Source organism: Penaeus monodon, chromosome 14 (genome assembly GCF_015228065.2).
Source record: "Penaeus monodon isolate SGIC_2016 chromosome 14, NSTDA_Pmon_1, whole genome shotgun sequence".
In the NCBI taxonomy this organism is placed as follows: domain Eukaryota; kingdom Metazoa; phylum Arthropoda; class Malacostraca; order Decapoda; family Penaeidae; genus Penaeus; species Penaeus monodon.
In genome coordinates, this window is record NC_051399.1 from 6723343 (window position 1) to 6740133 (window position 16791).

The 16791-nt window shown below is 37.1% G+C and overlaps 1 protein-coding gene across 3 annotated transcripts in view; it reads right to left on the reverse strand.

Moving 5' to 3' along the window:
• Positions 1-246: 246 nt before the first annotated feature.
• The window catches only part of LOC119580822 (host cell factor-like), a 26451-nt gene continuing 9906 nt past the window's right edge, over positions 247-16791 (reverse strand). Inside the window, exons 4-17 of one of the 3 annotated variants that reach the window (XM_037928956.1) lie at positions 16345-16547; positions 11940-12134; positions 10581-10726; positions 10064-10201; positions 8368-8560; positions 7886-8205; positions 7637-7765; positions 7172-7387; positions 5972-6148; positions 5582-5833; positions 4487-5173; positions 3181-3612; positions 2778-2970; positions 247-2437 (exon numbers count right to left, since the gene is read on the reverse strand). In XM_037928956.1, the coding sequence (XP_037784884.1) occupies positions 2319-2437; positions 2778-2970; positions 3181-3612; positions 4487-5173; positions 5582-5833; positions 5972-6148; positions 7172-7387; positions 7637-7765; positions 7886-8205; positions 8368-8560; positions 10064-10201; positions 10581-10726; positions 11940-12134; positions 16345-16547 (3400 nt within the window). In that variant the 3' untranslated portion in view covers positions 247-2318. The remainder of the gene's footprint in view (positions 2438-2777; positions 2971-3180; positions 3613-4486; positions 5174-5581; positions 5834-5971; positions 6149-7171; positions 7388-7636; positions 7766-7885; positions 8206-8367; positions 8561-10063; positions 10202-10580; positions 10727-11939; positions 12135-16344; positions 16548-16791) is intronic. The other 2 variants (XM_037928957.1, XM_037928958.1) reach the window with 2 other exon arrangements.

Below are 16791 nucleotides of genomic sequence, written 5' to 3' on the forward strand. Positions count from 1 at the left end.
TTGCATACTATCACTATTACTTTCATTAATTGGTTCAAAACTTAATAATTTTATTAAATCAGTCACATCATAATTCACAAATCTGCCAACATATTTGTTCATTATCATCTTACAGTGTCTTTTTTTAACAGAGAATACACAATCACAATTTGGAGAATAACATTGCCAAAGTAATTTCTAATCGCATTTTTTTTTTTTTTTTAAGTAGAAGCAAGAGTAAAGATAAGGATAATATCAAACAAATGATCTTTTCACTATTTCAATAGTTCGTTTTATTCTTCTTTGAAAAATAAAATATTAAAGATTTAAAAGCATTTTCAATAGATTATTGTTTTTTCAATTATTTTTCACTGCTAAATTTACTTACAGCCTAGAGAAATTGTGTTACCAAAGTTTTCACTGATGGAAGATGGGTTTGCAAAACAGCTTTATAGTAGATGAAACCCATCTTACATCATATTCTTTGTTAATATCTGGTCAGGTACTGTGGCCATTTCCCATCCAGGCTGTCATTGCATAATGAACCGTGTGTTCCTCTTACAGAAATGGAAAACAAACGTTGGATAATCTGTATGTACAAAGAGACAACTCCATCTAACTTTATGAAGTTATGATAATATATATGTCTAAGCATGTATATTCATCAAATTAAAAAGTATTGAGAAGCACATAAAAAAAATTTGCAGTCCTCCACGTGAAAAGGGTGGAGCATTTCTTGCAATTTATGACAAGGTTTATCTCTCATGTTCACTGGCAGGAGGCATGGAGAAGCCTGGAAGAAAGTGGAAAACACTCTTGAATCCACTCTTTGAGTCTGGCCAGTCAAAACTCAGAGACGTCACACTTGTTCCTACTGTTTTGTTTGTACTCTCCTCAAAAAAAGAAAGAAAAAAAAAAAGAAAAAAGAAAAAAAGAAAAAGAAAAGAAAAACAAAAACAATTATGATAAAAGTAGTAGCTAGGGGATCCAGGGGCTGCCGGCACCAAATACAAAGTGTTGTTTTAAGGAACATCAACATGCATCCTTCTCTAGTTTGCAATAACCTTACAGGCAGGGTTGAGGGTGGGAGGAGTGATATCTACAATGATGAATGCATTAACACTATAGAGCCGACTCATTTCGCATGTAAGAGGAAGGTGATATGCAGGAGAGAATTTTAAAAAGTTTAGTGCAGTAAAATCAAGCATGAGCCACATTGTCCTTTGGGTGTAAAAATAAATGGCTGCTTTACCTATATCACTAATTATTTAATAACATGAAGACATTTGGAGGACCAGTAATGAAAGAATGATTACTGTTACAGGAAGATGGAGATGAGATGGACTGGTGACAAAAGGGTTTAATGGCATTGCCTAGCTCATGACTGTAGCTTACTAAGGCCAAGTGGAGTTTTGGTTAGGTGTACAACTCTACCGGTGGTTCATACACACCCTGAGATCAGAGCAAGGGTCCACTAATAAGGAATGCAGCCTCTGGGACATCAATGCTGCTCAACACTTTTTAAGAGGTTCAACCTCTTACCAACTTCACAGTATATACAACATGCTGCTCCAGAGAACAGGGTGTCACTTTTCAGGTAAAGGTTTTCTCCATGACACATGGAGAATAGAGTATGCTGGCATACAAAGTTCTTAACTTTGGAAAACATTACTTTGAGCATTCATTGAATGCCATAAAGAATACTTATATCCTATGGGTAGAAAGCAGCGACAAACATTTACACGAAATTAACAGTTTGGATGGACCTTAAATGTACATTAATGTAGTATATAAATAAAATGAAGTCATGGGGTACTCAGGACCCTTTTATCACTTTGCAACATATATTTGGTTCAGATCATAAAGTAGCAACACTTACCGGTGAAATGGAAGGGAGATAAAAGTAATTACATCACAAAAATGAGAATGAGAATGAAAATGAAAGAAAAGAAAAGAAAGGAAGGGGGGGGGGGGGAAGAGTGGGAGCATAGAAAAAGTGGGTCACAGCAAGTCACCATGCACTACTTCGTGCAAGAGAGATAACTTATGCTCCTCCCATTGCTCAACTTCAGAAAAAGCTTTTTATATGTGTGACTGCCCAAGACCCCTCATAATACCAGTTGCACAAATTGTCTACGCAAACACACACACACACACACAGGCACACACTCTGGGGCCTCAAACTCTAACCCGGAATAACACTACACTGGGTAATCTCATCCTTATCTTTGGCACTTAATGTCCAGAAGGTTCATTCCCCTGGCCAAAGACAATCCCCCTCCCCTAATACACCGGGTCATATGGCAGCTAACTCAAACGGAGGTGGTTCCTGCTAAGCACTATAGCATAGGCTCTCCATCTGCCTTGAATTTTTTAACAGTAACTGGAGAACGGTTATCTGTGGCAGGTCTTCTCATGACTACTTTTGGTCCTCCAGCTGATCCACCCACAACAGAGTCTGAAATTTAACATTTATAAAGTTGACATAAAAAAAAAAAAGATATAGCCTAACTCTTCATGTATATAAAAATGCTTATGTGCATGCATGCACATATATATATATATATATATATATATATATATATATATATATATATATATATATATATATATATATATATATATTTCTATATATATATATATTTCTATATATATATATATTTATATATATATATATATATATATATATATATATATATATATATATATATATATATATATATATATATATAAATAAATACATATTTACATGTTGTACATAACCCTCCTCCCCAGAAAAATCTTTAAATTCAACTTACCCTGTAACCACCTAACTTGTGTAGCAGGGCCATATCCTTTGTCATTTCTAGCTGCTATTCTAAATATGATTGCTGGTTTATTGGTTGTATCGATATGTGCTGCTCCAAGTTGTGTGTTGAGCACTGTACACTGGTTGCTGGCACCACAATACACACGAACAAATGCCAGATGAGCTCCACCATTATTAGCATCCTGTAATAAAAACAGGAAGTACAGATTTTTTTTACAAAAACTACTAAACAATATAAGAGAAGGAAAGAGTAGAGGAAGATGGTGTTAATGCGGAGAAGGGACACGGAAGAGAGAGGAGAGGGCGAGAGTCAGTAATGTCACCTGTATTTGAACCTGCATTATTGTTGCACTATTTACATTTTCAAAAAAGAAAATCCAAGTGAAGTTTACCTTTTTACCCACCTGCTGTTGAGTTGCTGCATTTCTAATTGCCAAATAAACAGAATATTCCACAATGTCACCGGCAGCATTTTGTGGGGGTTCCCATGATAAATGTGCACCTTCTGCAGATTTAGAAATTTTAATAGCTGATGGTGCTCCTGGATAACCAGGTAAACAAGTTTTGAAGGCTGAAACTTCACTCCATGGACCCCGTCCACAGGGATTAATTCCAGCAACTCTGAATTTATATGCAGTGCCAGGTTGTAACTTGACTTCAATCCCACTTGCTTTTCTTTCTGTAACCTCTCCCTCGGCATCAGTATAGGATTCATTTTTGAGAGAATCTGCTTCTGTGGGCAAATAGTAGGCTTGGACTGTACAAACCGTTCCTCTGATGATGCCAACATCATACCACTCTTCTTCTGGCTTCTTTATTTCACTCTGTAAAAGATGTGAATACTTCAGTAGTCCTAAAGTAAATGCTTTAGAGAACTTCTTTACACTATGATATTACTCTACACTCCTAAGATAAAGAAGAAAGAGAAGAAGCAGATGTAATAATTAAATAAACATTAATTCTTTTCACATAGATGACTCCACAAGTACTTAGTTAAAAATGAGCCAACTACTAGTACACATTTCTCAATAATTTACCCTATACTTTGATTTTCAGAAGTATTTTCCCTAATTTTATATTGCTATTAGTAATGTCAATATTCAAATTTGAATTAATTCCTAAATTACAAAAATGACTTTTGTCAACTGAGAGAGCATAAGGGCATAAAATGGTATGAGGCAGAAACTTTATAATATATTCAACATTAGCAAGAATGGCCTCAGTATATGCAGTACTATGTAAAAGAGAATTTATTACTAAATATATTTCAAAACATCCACTCAAGCCAATATACTAAGCATCTAAGAGGAGGGGAGGGAGGGAGGGAGGGAGGGAGGGAGGGAGGGAGGGAGGGAGAGAGAGAGAAAGCAAGATGCATTTTTTCTGAGATTCTATCAGGATTTAAACCTTTATTTTCAGGTTTATCTCCTCCCACACTTCATATATACAATATGACAAAAGAATGACGTATTATGCAAACTTAAGTTATTAACCTCTATTTTCAAATATTCTATCCAAGAAATATAATGAGCATTCTGTAATAGCATAACAATAATAAAATAAAGAAATAAATATTATAAAATTGGTTATTTTAAGCAGGCAATATACCCTAAAAATATTTACTGTCCACAAATGTTGGCCATCTTTTGCAAGGCCCAATCCCTTATATAAAATGAACAAACAGACTAAAACTCTCACCGTTTCTTGTTTTATGCCATTAGCAAGTGTCGTTGTGGTATCTTCATTTTTGATAGTGGGCGTTGTTGTGCTAAGGGAGGAGTTGATAGCTGCAGATGCTAAGGTCGCTAATGGATCTGTTGGCTCACCAGCCTCACCCACACCACCTGCTGCCTGTCCTGCACAGCTTGCTTCCCCAGTCCCGTCACCAGTATCCATGGGTTCTTGTTTAATTGCATTTTCGCCTTCAACATTTGTTAGCGTGTTTCCTTCAGTTCTTTTTGTATCAATATCATCTAGATTTTCTGAATTACTTGCTATTGACTGTTTTGATGTTTCTGATGAAGCATTTGTTTCCATTACTTCCTCAGATGTATTTTGAGATGACCCACTCTTCTCCGACTGATCCTGCTGGGTTCCAACTGCAGCCACATGTTCATTACCCTGTTCTCCTTCCCCTGATGGCATTATCAGGCCTGCCTCAGCTGCCAGAGCGGCAAGAGCAGCATCTGAGGTAACTGGGCCGTCCCCTGCACTGCCAATTGACGTTGTTGGTTGATTTGTGGTTGCTGTACTTGAAGTACTAGTACTAGAAGTTGTGGATGTAGTTGCACTGCTGGCAGCCTGGGATGTGACTAAAGTCACAGTCTTTTGACCTCCAGCTGTAGTTACTTGTACTGTTACAGGTTTTCCTCCAATTGTAAGAGACTGAAACATTAAAATACAAATAATAAATTTTGGGAGAATATTTTCATAAAATTTCCTCTTAAAGATGATCATTTAAATTTGAAATTTGTATCAAATACTACATTTGACCTTAGAAGTACCTTAAGCTTACTTACTTAACTTACCCTGCCATACAAGTTGAGTCACGAATAATTCCAGTGCCCCTCATATCAGTTTTCTAGCCTTTTTTTTGTATGTCACTAATAAAATTTCCTAGCCTGATATATTTTGTAACACTTGCTATGTTTGTGCAAACTCTTTAAAATATGGTGGGGTGTTTCATACAAATAAAAGCATTTCTGATTATACTTTACATACATCATACAAATATATATCTAAAATATAGAAAAATAAAAGAGTCCAACTTGTGGCCTGTGACATTGTGCTCACCTGCTGCCCTGACTGCAGCAGACCCTGAGCAGGTACAGCAATAATCTGACCTGACCCAGTGTTGAGGAGAGTTGTGGTGCTAGGAGTGCCACTTTTGGCAGCTATGGTGACTGTCTTGGTGGTGGCACCAGTCTGTCCTGCCTGTCCAGCCACAGTAATAGTCATGGGCTTGGTGACAGCCTGTGTGGTTGTGGTGCCAGCCACACCACCAGATGATACCACAATCATCTTCACACCTCCACCAGCTGACACCTACAACACCATGTAAGTTTTAAACATTAATACTGTAGCAATTAACTAAGAACCTTACTTACACTGAATCTGAGTAATCTAGCGGCAATTCTCTTAAATATTAGGGACACTTGTTAGTATGACTGTAAAATACTATACCTGAGCAGGTTGGCCAGTGGCCATTGTAGTGGTTGTGCCTGTTTGTAGTGTTCTGATGGCTGATGCAGTGGTAACAACAATAATCTGAGAGGTCTGTGGTCGCACAACACTAGTTCCAGCAGCTCCTGGCTTTGTGATTACTATGGTCTGCTTTCCGCCTACAGTCGTGGTACCAAGCTTTAAATTCATAAATCAAAATTAGTATGTTGCATTTTTCAAATACAAAAATTATTCCATTTCTAATACAAAACTTCAAGATAAAAAATATTAATTTCATTCTGTACAGAAAGGTAAAATATATATTTTATCCTAAAACCTGTATACTTATTAGCTACTAACCAAAACTTTTTGCATGTTAAGAATACATCTTGCAAAAGCTACAACCTTCAACCACTTTTCAAAAAAGGAAACCATCATCCCCAGTCTCCACTTTTTTCTTCTACATTAATATCAGCTCTTTTGTTACATTCATCTCATTACCCTTTGGTACCTAACCCATTGTGTGTACATACATGCCATGGCATGCCTGGACTATATTTCGTGCGCAAGCATGTATTTTCATGCCATGTACACTATGGTGACAACACGATTCCTAATGACAGTTTGGTGGTCTCTAATATTTGATGGCAAACAGTATGGAATGATCCTGACAAGTTAACTACCCTAATTCTTTGTCATTGCTGTTTGCTATATACTTAGTCCTTAACTTTACACATAATACAGAAATACAAATGCAATGCAACATGTAATTGAAATTATATAAAACTCAACTCATTCACTAATTATACATGGTAGGACTGTAGACTGTCATGTTTATTATGATATTCAAAATTGGTTTACATTAAATCCATCTACTTTTAACAAATAAAGGTTAGAAGGTTTCCTCATTTACTGGATTTCAAGAAAAATTTTCCTTATATAAAATAAAGGAACTAAATCAAGTTATTGAAAAGAGGGATCATTCGGCATAATTGGTATTCTTAAGAAACTTTATCAGATAACTCTTTTCAGTCACATACAGATATTTTCTAAAAAGTCAAATTGAAGGGGGGGGGGGAGATAGAAGACAAACAAAACTCAAGGGTCTGTAATTGAATTTTACATTATCTGATCATTTTGTACAGAACCCGTTATCATTTAGGTGACTGTCAATGTCCAGACATGTAAAACCCAAACCATAAAACAATTAAATAAAATTACCTGTTGTTTAGCAATAACAATATTCTGCCCTTGTATGACAGTTTTCCCAGCAGTCTGTGTCCCGCTTGGCAGGCTTAGGATCTGCCCTGGTTGTGTGGTTGATGTGGTCATAATGGGTTTGCCAGGACCTCCTGCCTGTGTTGTGACCAGCTTCACTATGGTTGCTCCCTGCCCACCTACACCAGCCTTACTCTGAACCAAATTCACTTTGGACATCTGTAAATAATAATGATAATAATAATGCAAAGTTTACAAAAGCAAAATATACAGATGGATGTAAACAATAAATAAATATACACAATGAAATTAATATGTGTGCGCCAGATCATAGCTGAAAAAAAAAAAAAAAAAAATAAATAAATAAAAAATAAATGGATATCTACCACTTCTGCTATCCATATACTGTGGAAGGAAAAGAGGGGAACAAGATATTTTACAAACAAATTTTGCTTCTCATTTACTTACTGGAGTCAGACCTTTACTTGTCTTGACCAGAGTTACAATTTGTGGTTGAGATCCAGGGACACCACTTTTTTGGAGTATAAACTGCTTGCCACTTTGCCCTGCAACTGTGGTACCCTGGGTGTTCAACACCTGTAAGAAAATATGATAATGTAATCTCATTAATGAATATATAAAGACTAGATTAATATACTATGTAAAATAATTTTCAACTTGATTTTAACTTTTCCATGAAAACTAAGATATCCTTACTTGTCCCGATGGTGACACCAATCTCACAGTTTGGCCAGCTATAGTTGTTGCAACTTTCACACCTTGAGGCGTAACAAGTGTTGTTGGTTGTACAACTTTAACTGTTGTTGGAGAAGTTGTTGTTCCAGTACTGGTTGTAATTTTTTGTGTTGCTGCAGCAGCAGCTGCTAGGGCTGCAATGCCAGACATTCCACCTTGTGAAGTTGCAGTTGTTGTTGCTGGCAATCCACCACGTAGAATCTGTGTAGTCTGACCTCCAGTTCCTATTACTTTGATTTGTCCTGTTCCTGGGGCACGAACTCTTACAATATTTCCACCAGCTGTTGAATAGATAATATGCAATATGCTCTTTTAAATATTTTAAACAGCTTTCTTTCATCTTGATATACTTATTCTTTCACTGGCTACACAGTTCAAGATCTGCCAACAGAATACAATCACAGGTTCATCCTAACAACAATACAAGACTACGCAAAACTGACCTCTTATCGTCTGTGGTGTGGTGGGAGTCAAGGGTGTTACAGCTCCGGGTGTTGCTGGTCTCAAAACAGTTTGGGTGAGGGTGATGGGCTTGTTGGCTGGAGTCAAGGGTAAGCTGGTGGTGGCAGGAGTGCTGGTGGGAGTTGTTGGAGTTGGGACTGTTGAAGCTGGGGTTGGGATGTCATACTTCTGAATCTGCAAATAAAAATATCCAGTATGACTAGAGGCAGCTGTTATGTTAATATTTCTAATCATCACTCATTCTACCCCACACAACCATCCTGCCCTTTGGAACTTGAGTCTGCTACATATAGTAGAACTTCCCGCATTGCCACATGTATAGCTGTACCTGGCAGATCTAGTGGTTTATTATGACGGATATACATGTGGTTTAAATACTAAGACTACCTGACCAGTTCACCTCATTTCTTGAATTTTTGGAAAGAAGGGCTACTAACTTTATCACTATTATTGTTTTTAGTATCAACATAATAATAATAATTAAAATCAAAATAATCACAGCAATTTTAACATGAGGCTGCCAGGGATGGCTTGCACAAATGTCATGCTCAAATTCAGCTTAGTTTATTAATTGTCTCTGCATAAAGATGACTACACAAGTATTTAGTAACCATTGAGAAATTACTAATACTACCTATCTAGTTAGTTACTAGTTGTCTTCATACATAGATGGCTCTCACAAGTGCTTAACCTGTATCTGCCAGGCCACACCTATAACTGACGTAACAAACTGGCTCATCATACTCATACAGATATAAGTGTCACGAAGAGTGGAAAGTTCCACTACATGTAGCGGACTCCTGGGCCAAATGGCAGGATGGTTGCCGTAAGTCCCTGGAGTCAGTGACGCCAAGAGATTTCTGATACTGTCATTGAGTCCATTACTAGTTCTACCTGTCTGATCTGTTTATGCTTTCTCTTAATTTTTTGAAAATTTAGTTTCTTCCTTATTACTATTCATATTGTTAATAACATTATAATAATCATAATAACAAAACTGATATTAATAGCATCAAAAGGAGAGGCAGAAGACAACCCTGAAAACTCAATGAAAGGAAAAATCTGGTGAGGTTGTATACTTACTAATGGACTTCCTAGTGGCTGAGCACTTATGGAGCCATTTATGTGCAAAGAAAATCATAAAAGAACACTGCTGTCAGTGTTTGAAAACAGCTCACCAAAATGAAATATTGACCATAATGATATGAACATAAATGGAACTTGTGTGTGTGTGTGTGTGTGTGTGTGTGTGTGTGTGTGTGTGTGTGTGTGTGTGTGTGTGTGTGTGTGTGTGTGTGTGTGTGTGTGTGAACTGATACGACAAATAAATTGACCTAGCCCTGTCAACAGCCATGGATATTAATCCCATTTTAATGCTAATATGATCTTATGTTTTGACATTAACCTGTTATTGCCGGTTCACGTGCAGTCACGTCATAGAAAATGTGTTTCTCGGCAGGGTAAGCTTGTGCGTGCGGCGACGCGCCAGAGCAAGTGGAGCGGGACGTTCGGCTTCACACAGCGGACTCCCGCGCCCACTGTCTGGCCGTTGCCAGATATCACTAGATCTTAATTACTCTCAGTGAATTCTTATGCCCGGGAATAACGGGTTAAACGAACAAGCTGATTCAACTTATTAACCTATGGTCTATAATCAAACTTTTCAGAAGAAAATACCTGAAGCAGGTAAGCATCTGCACAAGGTGTGGCACCCCAGCACACTTCTAGGGTAGTAGTGGATGCTCTAACAAGCTGGACTCTACCTGGTGATCCAGGTACACTTGTCTCCAGGTACCATAAGTCTTTGCAGCAAACCTGAAAAATTACCAAAGCCTTATTAGAAAGTAAAGTAAAACTTACGAACACATAATAATGAGGCTGTGGGAAAACTAGGGAGTTTAGTCAAGTGTAATGAAAATTATGCATTAATATGACAGCAGCAACAAATCAAACTTAACTATTTCTTGAGTGGTCAAACCAGGTGTCACACATCAATGTATGATATTTATTTCTGCAAAGAAAAAGCATGAGGAAAGTCCAATTACTTCTCACTTTCCACAAATCCACTGTGTTTCCGTTTTAAGTGTTTCCTCTCTTACTACTTGAATGATGCTGGAATTCCTCCTTTCCTTGCTCTTACATTTTCATGAACTTATCATATCCTACAGCAATCCAATTGCATCATTCAACCTACTTGATTATTCCAAGCTTTCCTGTATCCATCTCTGCCAGACCACACAAACAGTCTTGAATGTATCCCCACAGAACAGTGTCCAGCCCGAGCACGAGGCATCTGGTCCTCAAATTTCTCCATCATGGCATTTTCCCAAGCCATGTTTTCTGGAAGGGGGAGAGAAGAACATAAAACAAAACTGTACTGCTTATGTGATACTTTACACTTTTACTGACAGTAATGTGTATTATTTTGTCACACACCACAAAGCCTCTTTGACTTCTGCTTAGCAATGCTAAAATATAAGCTTCACTTGAGTACTACAGTAGTACCCTTGTTTAAAAAATATAAAGTTAAGATAAAGCAATCATGATGGAATACTGTTCCCTGAAAGTTACTTTAATAATACAAGATAGTGAAGTAGTCCATCTTTTCTGGTATGAATGTCAGGTAGGCCCCAAAGGTAAATCAATAGTGTTATCTCATCTATTTCAGAATACTTGAACAAAAGCACTTGCTACTGCTATGGTTGTCATATCACTTAGCCTATAGAAATATTCTAGAAATTATGGAAAGGCATGACCATTAACCCATTCCTTAACCAAAAAGTAGAAGTGGGTAATACTTGAAAATGTATATGCCACAACATTCTTGCAACATCTGTACATGATTGCACAACCATTTAATAACCCTTAAATGAATGGAAATAGCTTAGCAAAGGTTGGTTTTGAGCACCTCATTATGGTTGGATTTAGTCAAGAATAACCAAACAAGTTTGGCATCACCATTCTAAGGTTCCACCAATGGCATGCTGGTTTGTATGATGCAGTCACTCTTCATCCCTTTTTTGGGAGATGGGGAAGGATTATAAATTCTGGTGACTAGGGAGATTCATACATCTGCTTGGGTTGTCTGAGAACCACAAGAAAGATTTGGATGTGAAAAGGAAAGAGGAAGTGGAGAGAGTGAAAGAGTGAGAAAGAAATCAACATACACACACATGTATCTATGTATGTGTATCTACCTATTTATCTCTATATGTAGGTGAGTAAGTGAGTGAATGAAAGAGAGAAAGAGAAAGAGAGAATTTTTTTTTTTGACATGGTGGATACCTAACCATCCCCTTTGATGAGTTTCTTCCTTACCATGTGTTTTGTGATCCTCATTATCATTATTATTATAAAAATATATAATAATAATAAATAAATAATCTGTTCAGTAATACACAGCAATGGATAATTTACATCGTGGGGAACAAGTTGGTAAGGAGTGGGTTAACAATCTAATTTGTGCTAATGCTTCACATGTGAATGACATCACAGTGAGTACATTTCTATATATATATATATATAAAAAAGAAGAAGTGAACTTTCATATTACCAAGGTTGAGACATGCTAAAGTGTTTGTGCATTTCCACTCAGACTTCTCATTGTTGGGTCCCTTCAACTCCTCCAGAACAAGTGGAACCCATCCTCCAAAGACAAACATTTTGTTTCCCAAAAGAGTGGCTGAATGCAGAGATCTTGGAAGAGGATGAACACCACTTACTGTTGGCCTTTCCCAGGTCATGGTATCTGCAAGAAATCGATAAGTTAGTGTAAAACATTATTCTTTAACCCGTATCTGCCGGGCCACACCTATAGCTGTCACCATATACTGACTCATCTTGATGGATATGGCTATAGGTGTTGCGACGCACTAAGTGAGTCGTGCAGAAAGTTCCGCTACATGTAGTGGACTCCTGGGCTAAATGGCAGAAAGTTCCCCTACATGTAGTGGACACCTGGGCCAAATGGCGGAAAGTTCCACTACATGTAGTGGACGCCTGGGCCAAATGGCGGAAAGTTCCACTACATGTAGTGGACGCCTGGGCCAAATGGCAGGATGGTTGCTAGGAGTCATTGGAGTCAGTGACACAGATTTCTGATACTGTCATTGAGAGGTTAAGCAACTTTGTTAAATAGGAAACTGGCTTTCATTTTTATTTTTCCATTCTTTATAGAAATGCTTCCATTAAGAAAAATCAATATACAAAATACGATACATTTAAATACATTAAAACGTAAAAGTAGTTATATAAGGTCTTTCTATATTAAAAATACCTAATCAATGGTATGATACTTGGACTGTAAAAAATCAATGTTAATGAAATTGTCTTGCATATTCTAGAAGCATATCATTACCTTCCATGTATAAATGCTATATCACAACCAATATGGAGATTTTATGACATGTTAATAGGAATATCTACATCTAATGCCTATGCAATGTTAGAAGAGGAAGATGAAGAAGAAGAAGGAGAAGAAAAATAAGAAGACCTACAAGAAGATCAAGAACAAAAACAACCATACACGTGTAGACCTAAAATTGTCAGTTATGAAATACAAATAAATATAATTGGTAGTATAACTATTCTTCAGTTCTAAGAAGAGAGAGTTTTCTTAGAGAAAATTTATTTCTCTTAACCCATAACTGACGGCTAGCATTCATAGAGGCCGGGGCCTCGCTTCCGGGGGCTTATATCGTCGCCCTAGCATGCGCGACCACTCATGCCAAATACCAGCATCCCATGCCATTTCTTCGTAACACTACGAAGATATGTTGTATTTTCAGTTTTCATTATTTTTTACAGTCTCTACTTGCCAAACTTCCTGATAAATTGAGACTGAAGGGTATTTTTGTTGTTATATAGACTACATAGTTGATCATTATTTGGTCTATAGTCCGAATAAAATAAGCAGTGTGCGGCATCATGGAGTTGAAATCGTCAGTTTGTTGCAATCTTTTTTGTTTGTTGCATGGTAAAAATGAGAAAGTGTTAAAATCCAACTTTTGTTAAAATCACACTTTCACTGGCAAAAAAATAATCTTTTGCCGTGATTGTAAAAAAGAAAAAAAAAAAAAAAAAAAAAAAAAAAAAAAAAAAAAAAAAAAAAAAAAATCATGGCATGTCCATACATACTCTATGGCATGTGCGTACGTGCCCCCGGCAGATGGTCCCGCCATGCCATGGCATGTGCGTACATGCCACCCGTCGGCAATGGGTTAATCTATCTATCAGGGTGACGGGAACTTGCTGCCATGAGAATTTCGGCTGAAGGCTGGGGTGACGGGAATGACTAACCACAAGTATCCAAAGCTGCTCTTGGAGGGTGATTAGACTCAGCAGGCATTTAAAGGACAGGGGTCTTGCAATATTTATTGATAAATGACTGTGGAGTATAACATCCATAAGCCATGAATGGAAGAACACCAGCTCCAGGGAGGACACTGTTTCCATGCTCATGATCCTATTCCTGCTCGGTGTGACCAGCAGTGCAGGTTGTATTACAGGAAATTGAATGTTGTGGGGGGGAAGAAGAAGAAGAAAAAAAAAAAAAAAAAATTGATATAACAGTGTTACTTATTATTATTAAAATTGCATTGAGTTAGGACTACTTAGAGATTATATGGAGTCTGTGTAAGGAAAACAGCCTATCAACATTTGGATAAAGCAAATCAAATGACAAATATAGTAATTGAAAAAGAGAAAATAACACTGTAAAGGGATGGCATGGTCTTGTCACCACATATGAGTGTTTGTGCGTGCCTGGCCTACAACAAGGCACACACCTGGCAGAGTGGATGCTCTAGTAAACCTAATGCCTGTATTTTGGGCCCTGCATTGGCAGTGAAGCATTCAGATCCAATGGGTAAATACAATGCCACCAGGAAAATATAATCTTCACTGTAGAATTGTTCAGCAAAAATTTTCTGCACATAGCTGGCTCCGCAAATGCTTAGCCACTTAAGGAGTCAATTAACCCTTTGCCGACGGGTGGCATGTACGCACATGCCATGGCATGGCGGGACCACCTGCCGGGGGGCACGTATGCACATGCCATAGTGTATGTATGGACATGCCATGAGTTTTTTTTTGTTACACTCATGGCAAAAGATTATTTTTCTGCCACTGAAAGTGTGATTAAGTAGGTTTTAACACTTTCTCATTTTTACCATGCAACAACAAATAGAAAGAAAGAAAGAAAGAAAGAAAGAAAGAAAGAAAGAAAAGAAAACACACACACACACACACATCAAACCAACGATTTCAACTCCATGATGCTGCACACTGCTTATTTTATTTGGACTATAGACCAAATAATGATCAATTACGGTCTATATAACAACAAAAATACCCTTCAGTCTCGATTTATCAGGAAGTTTGGCAAGAAGAGACTTTAGAAAATAATGAAAACTGAAAATACAACATATCTTTGTAGTATTACAAAGAAACGGCATGGGATGCTGGTATTTGGCATGAGTGGTCGTGCATGCTAGGGCGACGACATAAGCCCCCGGAAGCGAAGCCCCGGCCTCTATGAATACTACCCGTCAGAAAAGGGTTAATATACCTTGTGACCTCCCTTGCTTTATTTTATTACTAATGCTATCAATATCAATACTATTATCTTTATTATTATAGACATTAAAACTATCATATTATTGACATTACAATTTAAAAAATTAAAGAAAATATTTTTGAAAATCAAGGAAAAAGGTAAACAGGACAGAGAGGTAGTACTAATAATTGGCTCACTTGGAACTAGTTATGTATGGAGTCATCAGTGTAGACAATTAACTAGGAAAATGTAGTTCAGTGTAATACTGTTTGGTAAAATCTCTACACATAAGATGGCTCTTCAAGTGCTCATCCACCACTTTTTGGGTAAAATTTTTATTTATCCCCCCCCCCCCCCCCGACTAATGCCATCAATATTGATGCTGTTACTATTATTATAGTCATAACAATAATTAAAATGTTATTGAAATTAATACAAGATAAAAAAAAAAATTCTTAGAATCAAAGAAAAGGATAAACAGGCAAGATAGGTAAAATCAGTAACTGAATTATTGGTGACTAAGTACTTGTGGAGCCATCTGTGTATAGACAATTAACCCACTGGATCCAAGTACATGACTGCCAAGTCATAAAGAAATTTGGCCGAGAGCCAGGTGATGGGAACGTGTACTAATAAAAAAAAAATTAGGGGCCAGGGTGATGGGAATAATTTGTCATGGATGCAAAGATCTTGAAGGATGATTAGACTCAGTGGGCATTTAGGAAAGAGCTTTTGAATTGCTTCCACAAATAAACAAGGGTAAAATATACCATCTGTGAGCTATGGCTGGAAGTGCACCAGCTCCAAGGAGGACAAAAATGAAAAAATGCCACAAATGCTATTATTACTCCACAGAGCTGTAAACTACCAATATGGAGTAAGACCAAGGAAAACAGTCTATTGCAAACTTGTTACAGAATAACAAATGACAAATATAGACCTGGGGAGAGGGGGGGGGGGGGTTGCTTATGCAGAAAATGACAGTAGTCATGCTATGTAAGTACATGCCATCCCTAGTGGCATCAGGTCAATACCATGATAATCCAAGTCAATAATAATAATAATAATAATAATAATAATAATAATGACAATACTGATTTTAATAACATGGGGAGGGGGGGTAAACAAAAGAAACCCAGAAAATTCAAGTAATTGGGGAAAAAGGTGAAGTTCTGCTGTGCTAGGAACTAACTCCTTGAAGCAATTTTTGTATGACAAACCTCAGTGGACATTCCATATATCAGCATACAAACGGGTAAAAACTAGATATAATTGTCTGAATGTTTAAGTTTTCAGACCTGTGATGTCATACATCAACAAACTGCTTTTGTTTTAACTGCAGTTTCCTTTCCAAAAACAGAAAAATGGTTAATTGAACTACATAGAAAGTACGATAACTTACTAACGTCAAGGATCCACAAATCTCCCAATCTGGTGCCACTCATTCCTCCATATATTACTAATTTGGGTTTGTCTTTGCTCATGTAAGCCACTCCTGTGTGGGATTCTCTGGGAGGAGGTGGCACTCCATATGTGTCTGGGATATCCCATGCCATTACACTCGAGTTTGGACGCAGTTCCAATGTGTAGAGATCATTTAGGTACCTGTAATGATTTTTCTTTTTTAGAAATATTTCTCAAACCTTAGTATCTGATGCTTAAAGGAAAAATCATCAGTAAATAATAGAAATTATAAACTTTATCCCTAAACTAGTGAACATTAGAGGGAAATGCTGCCAAATCTGTATAAATAAATAAATAACCTCTTGCTAACCCCTACTTATACATGACCTTAAAATGTTTATACATTAGAGTTATATGCATGAATTTACTGTATACACAAATATAA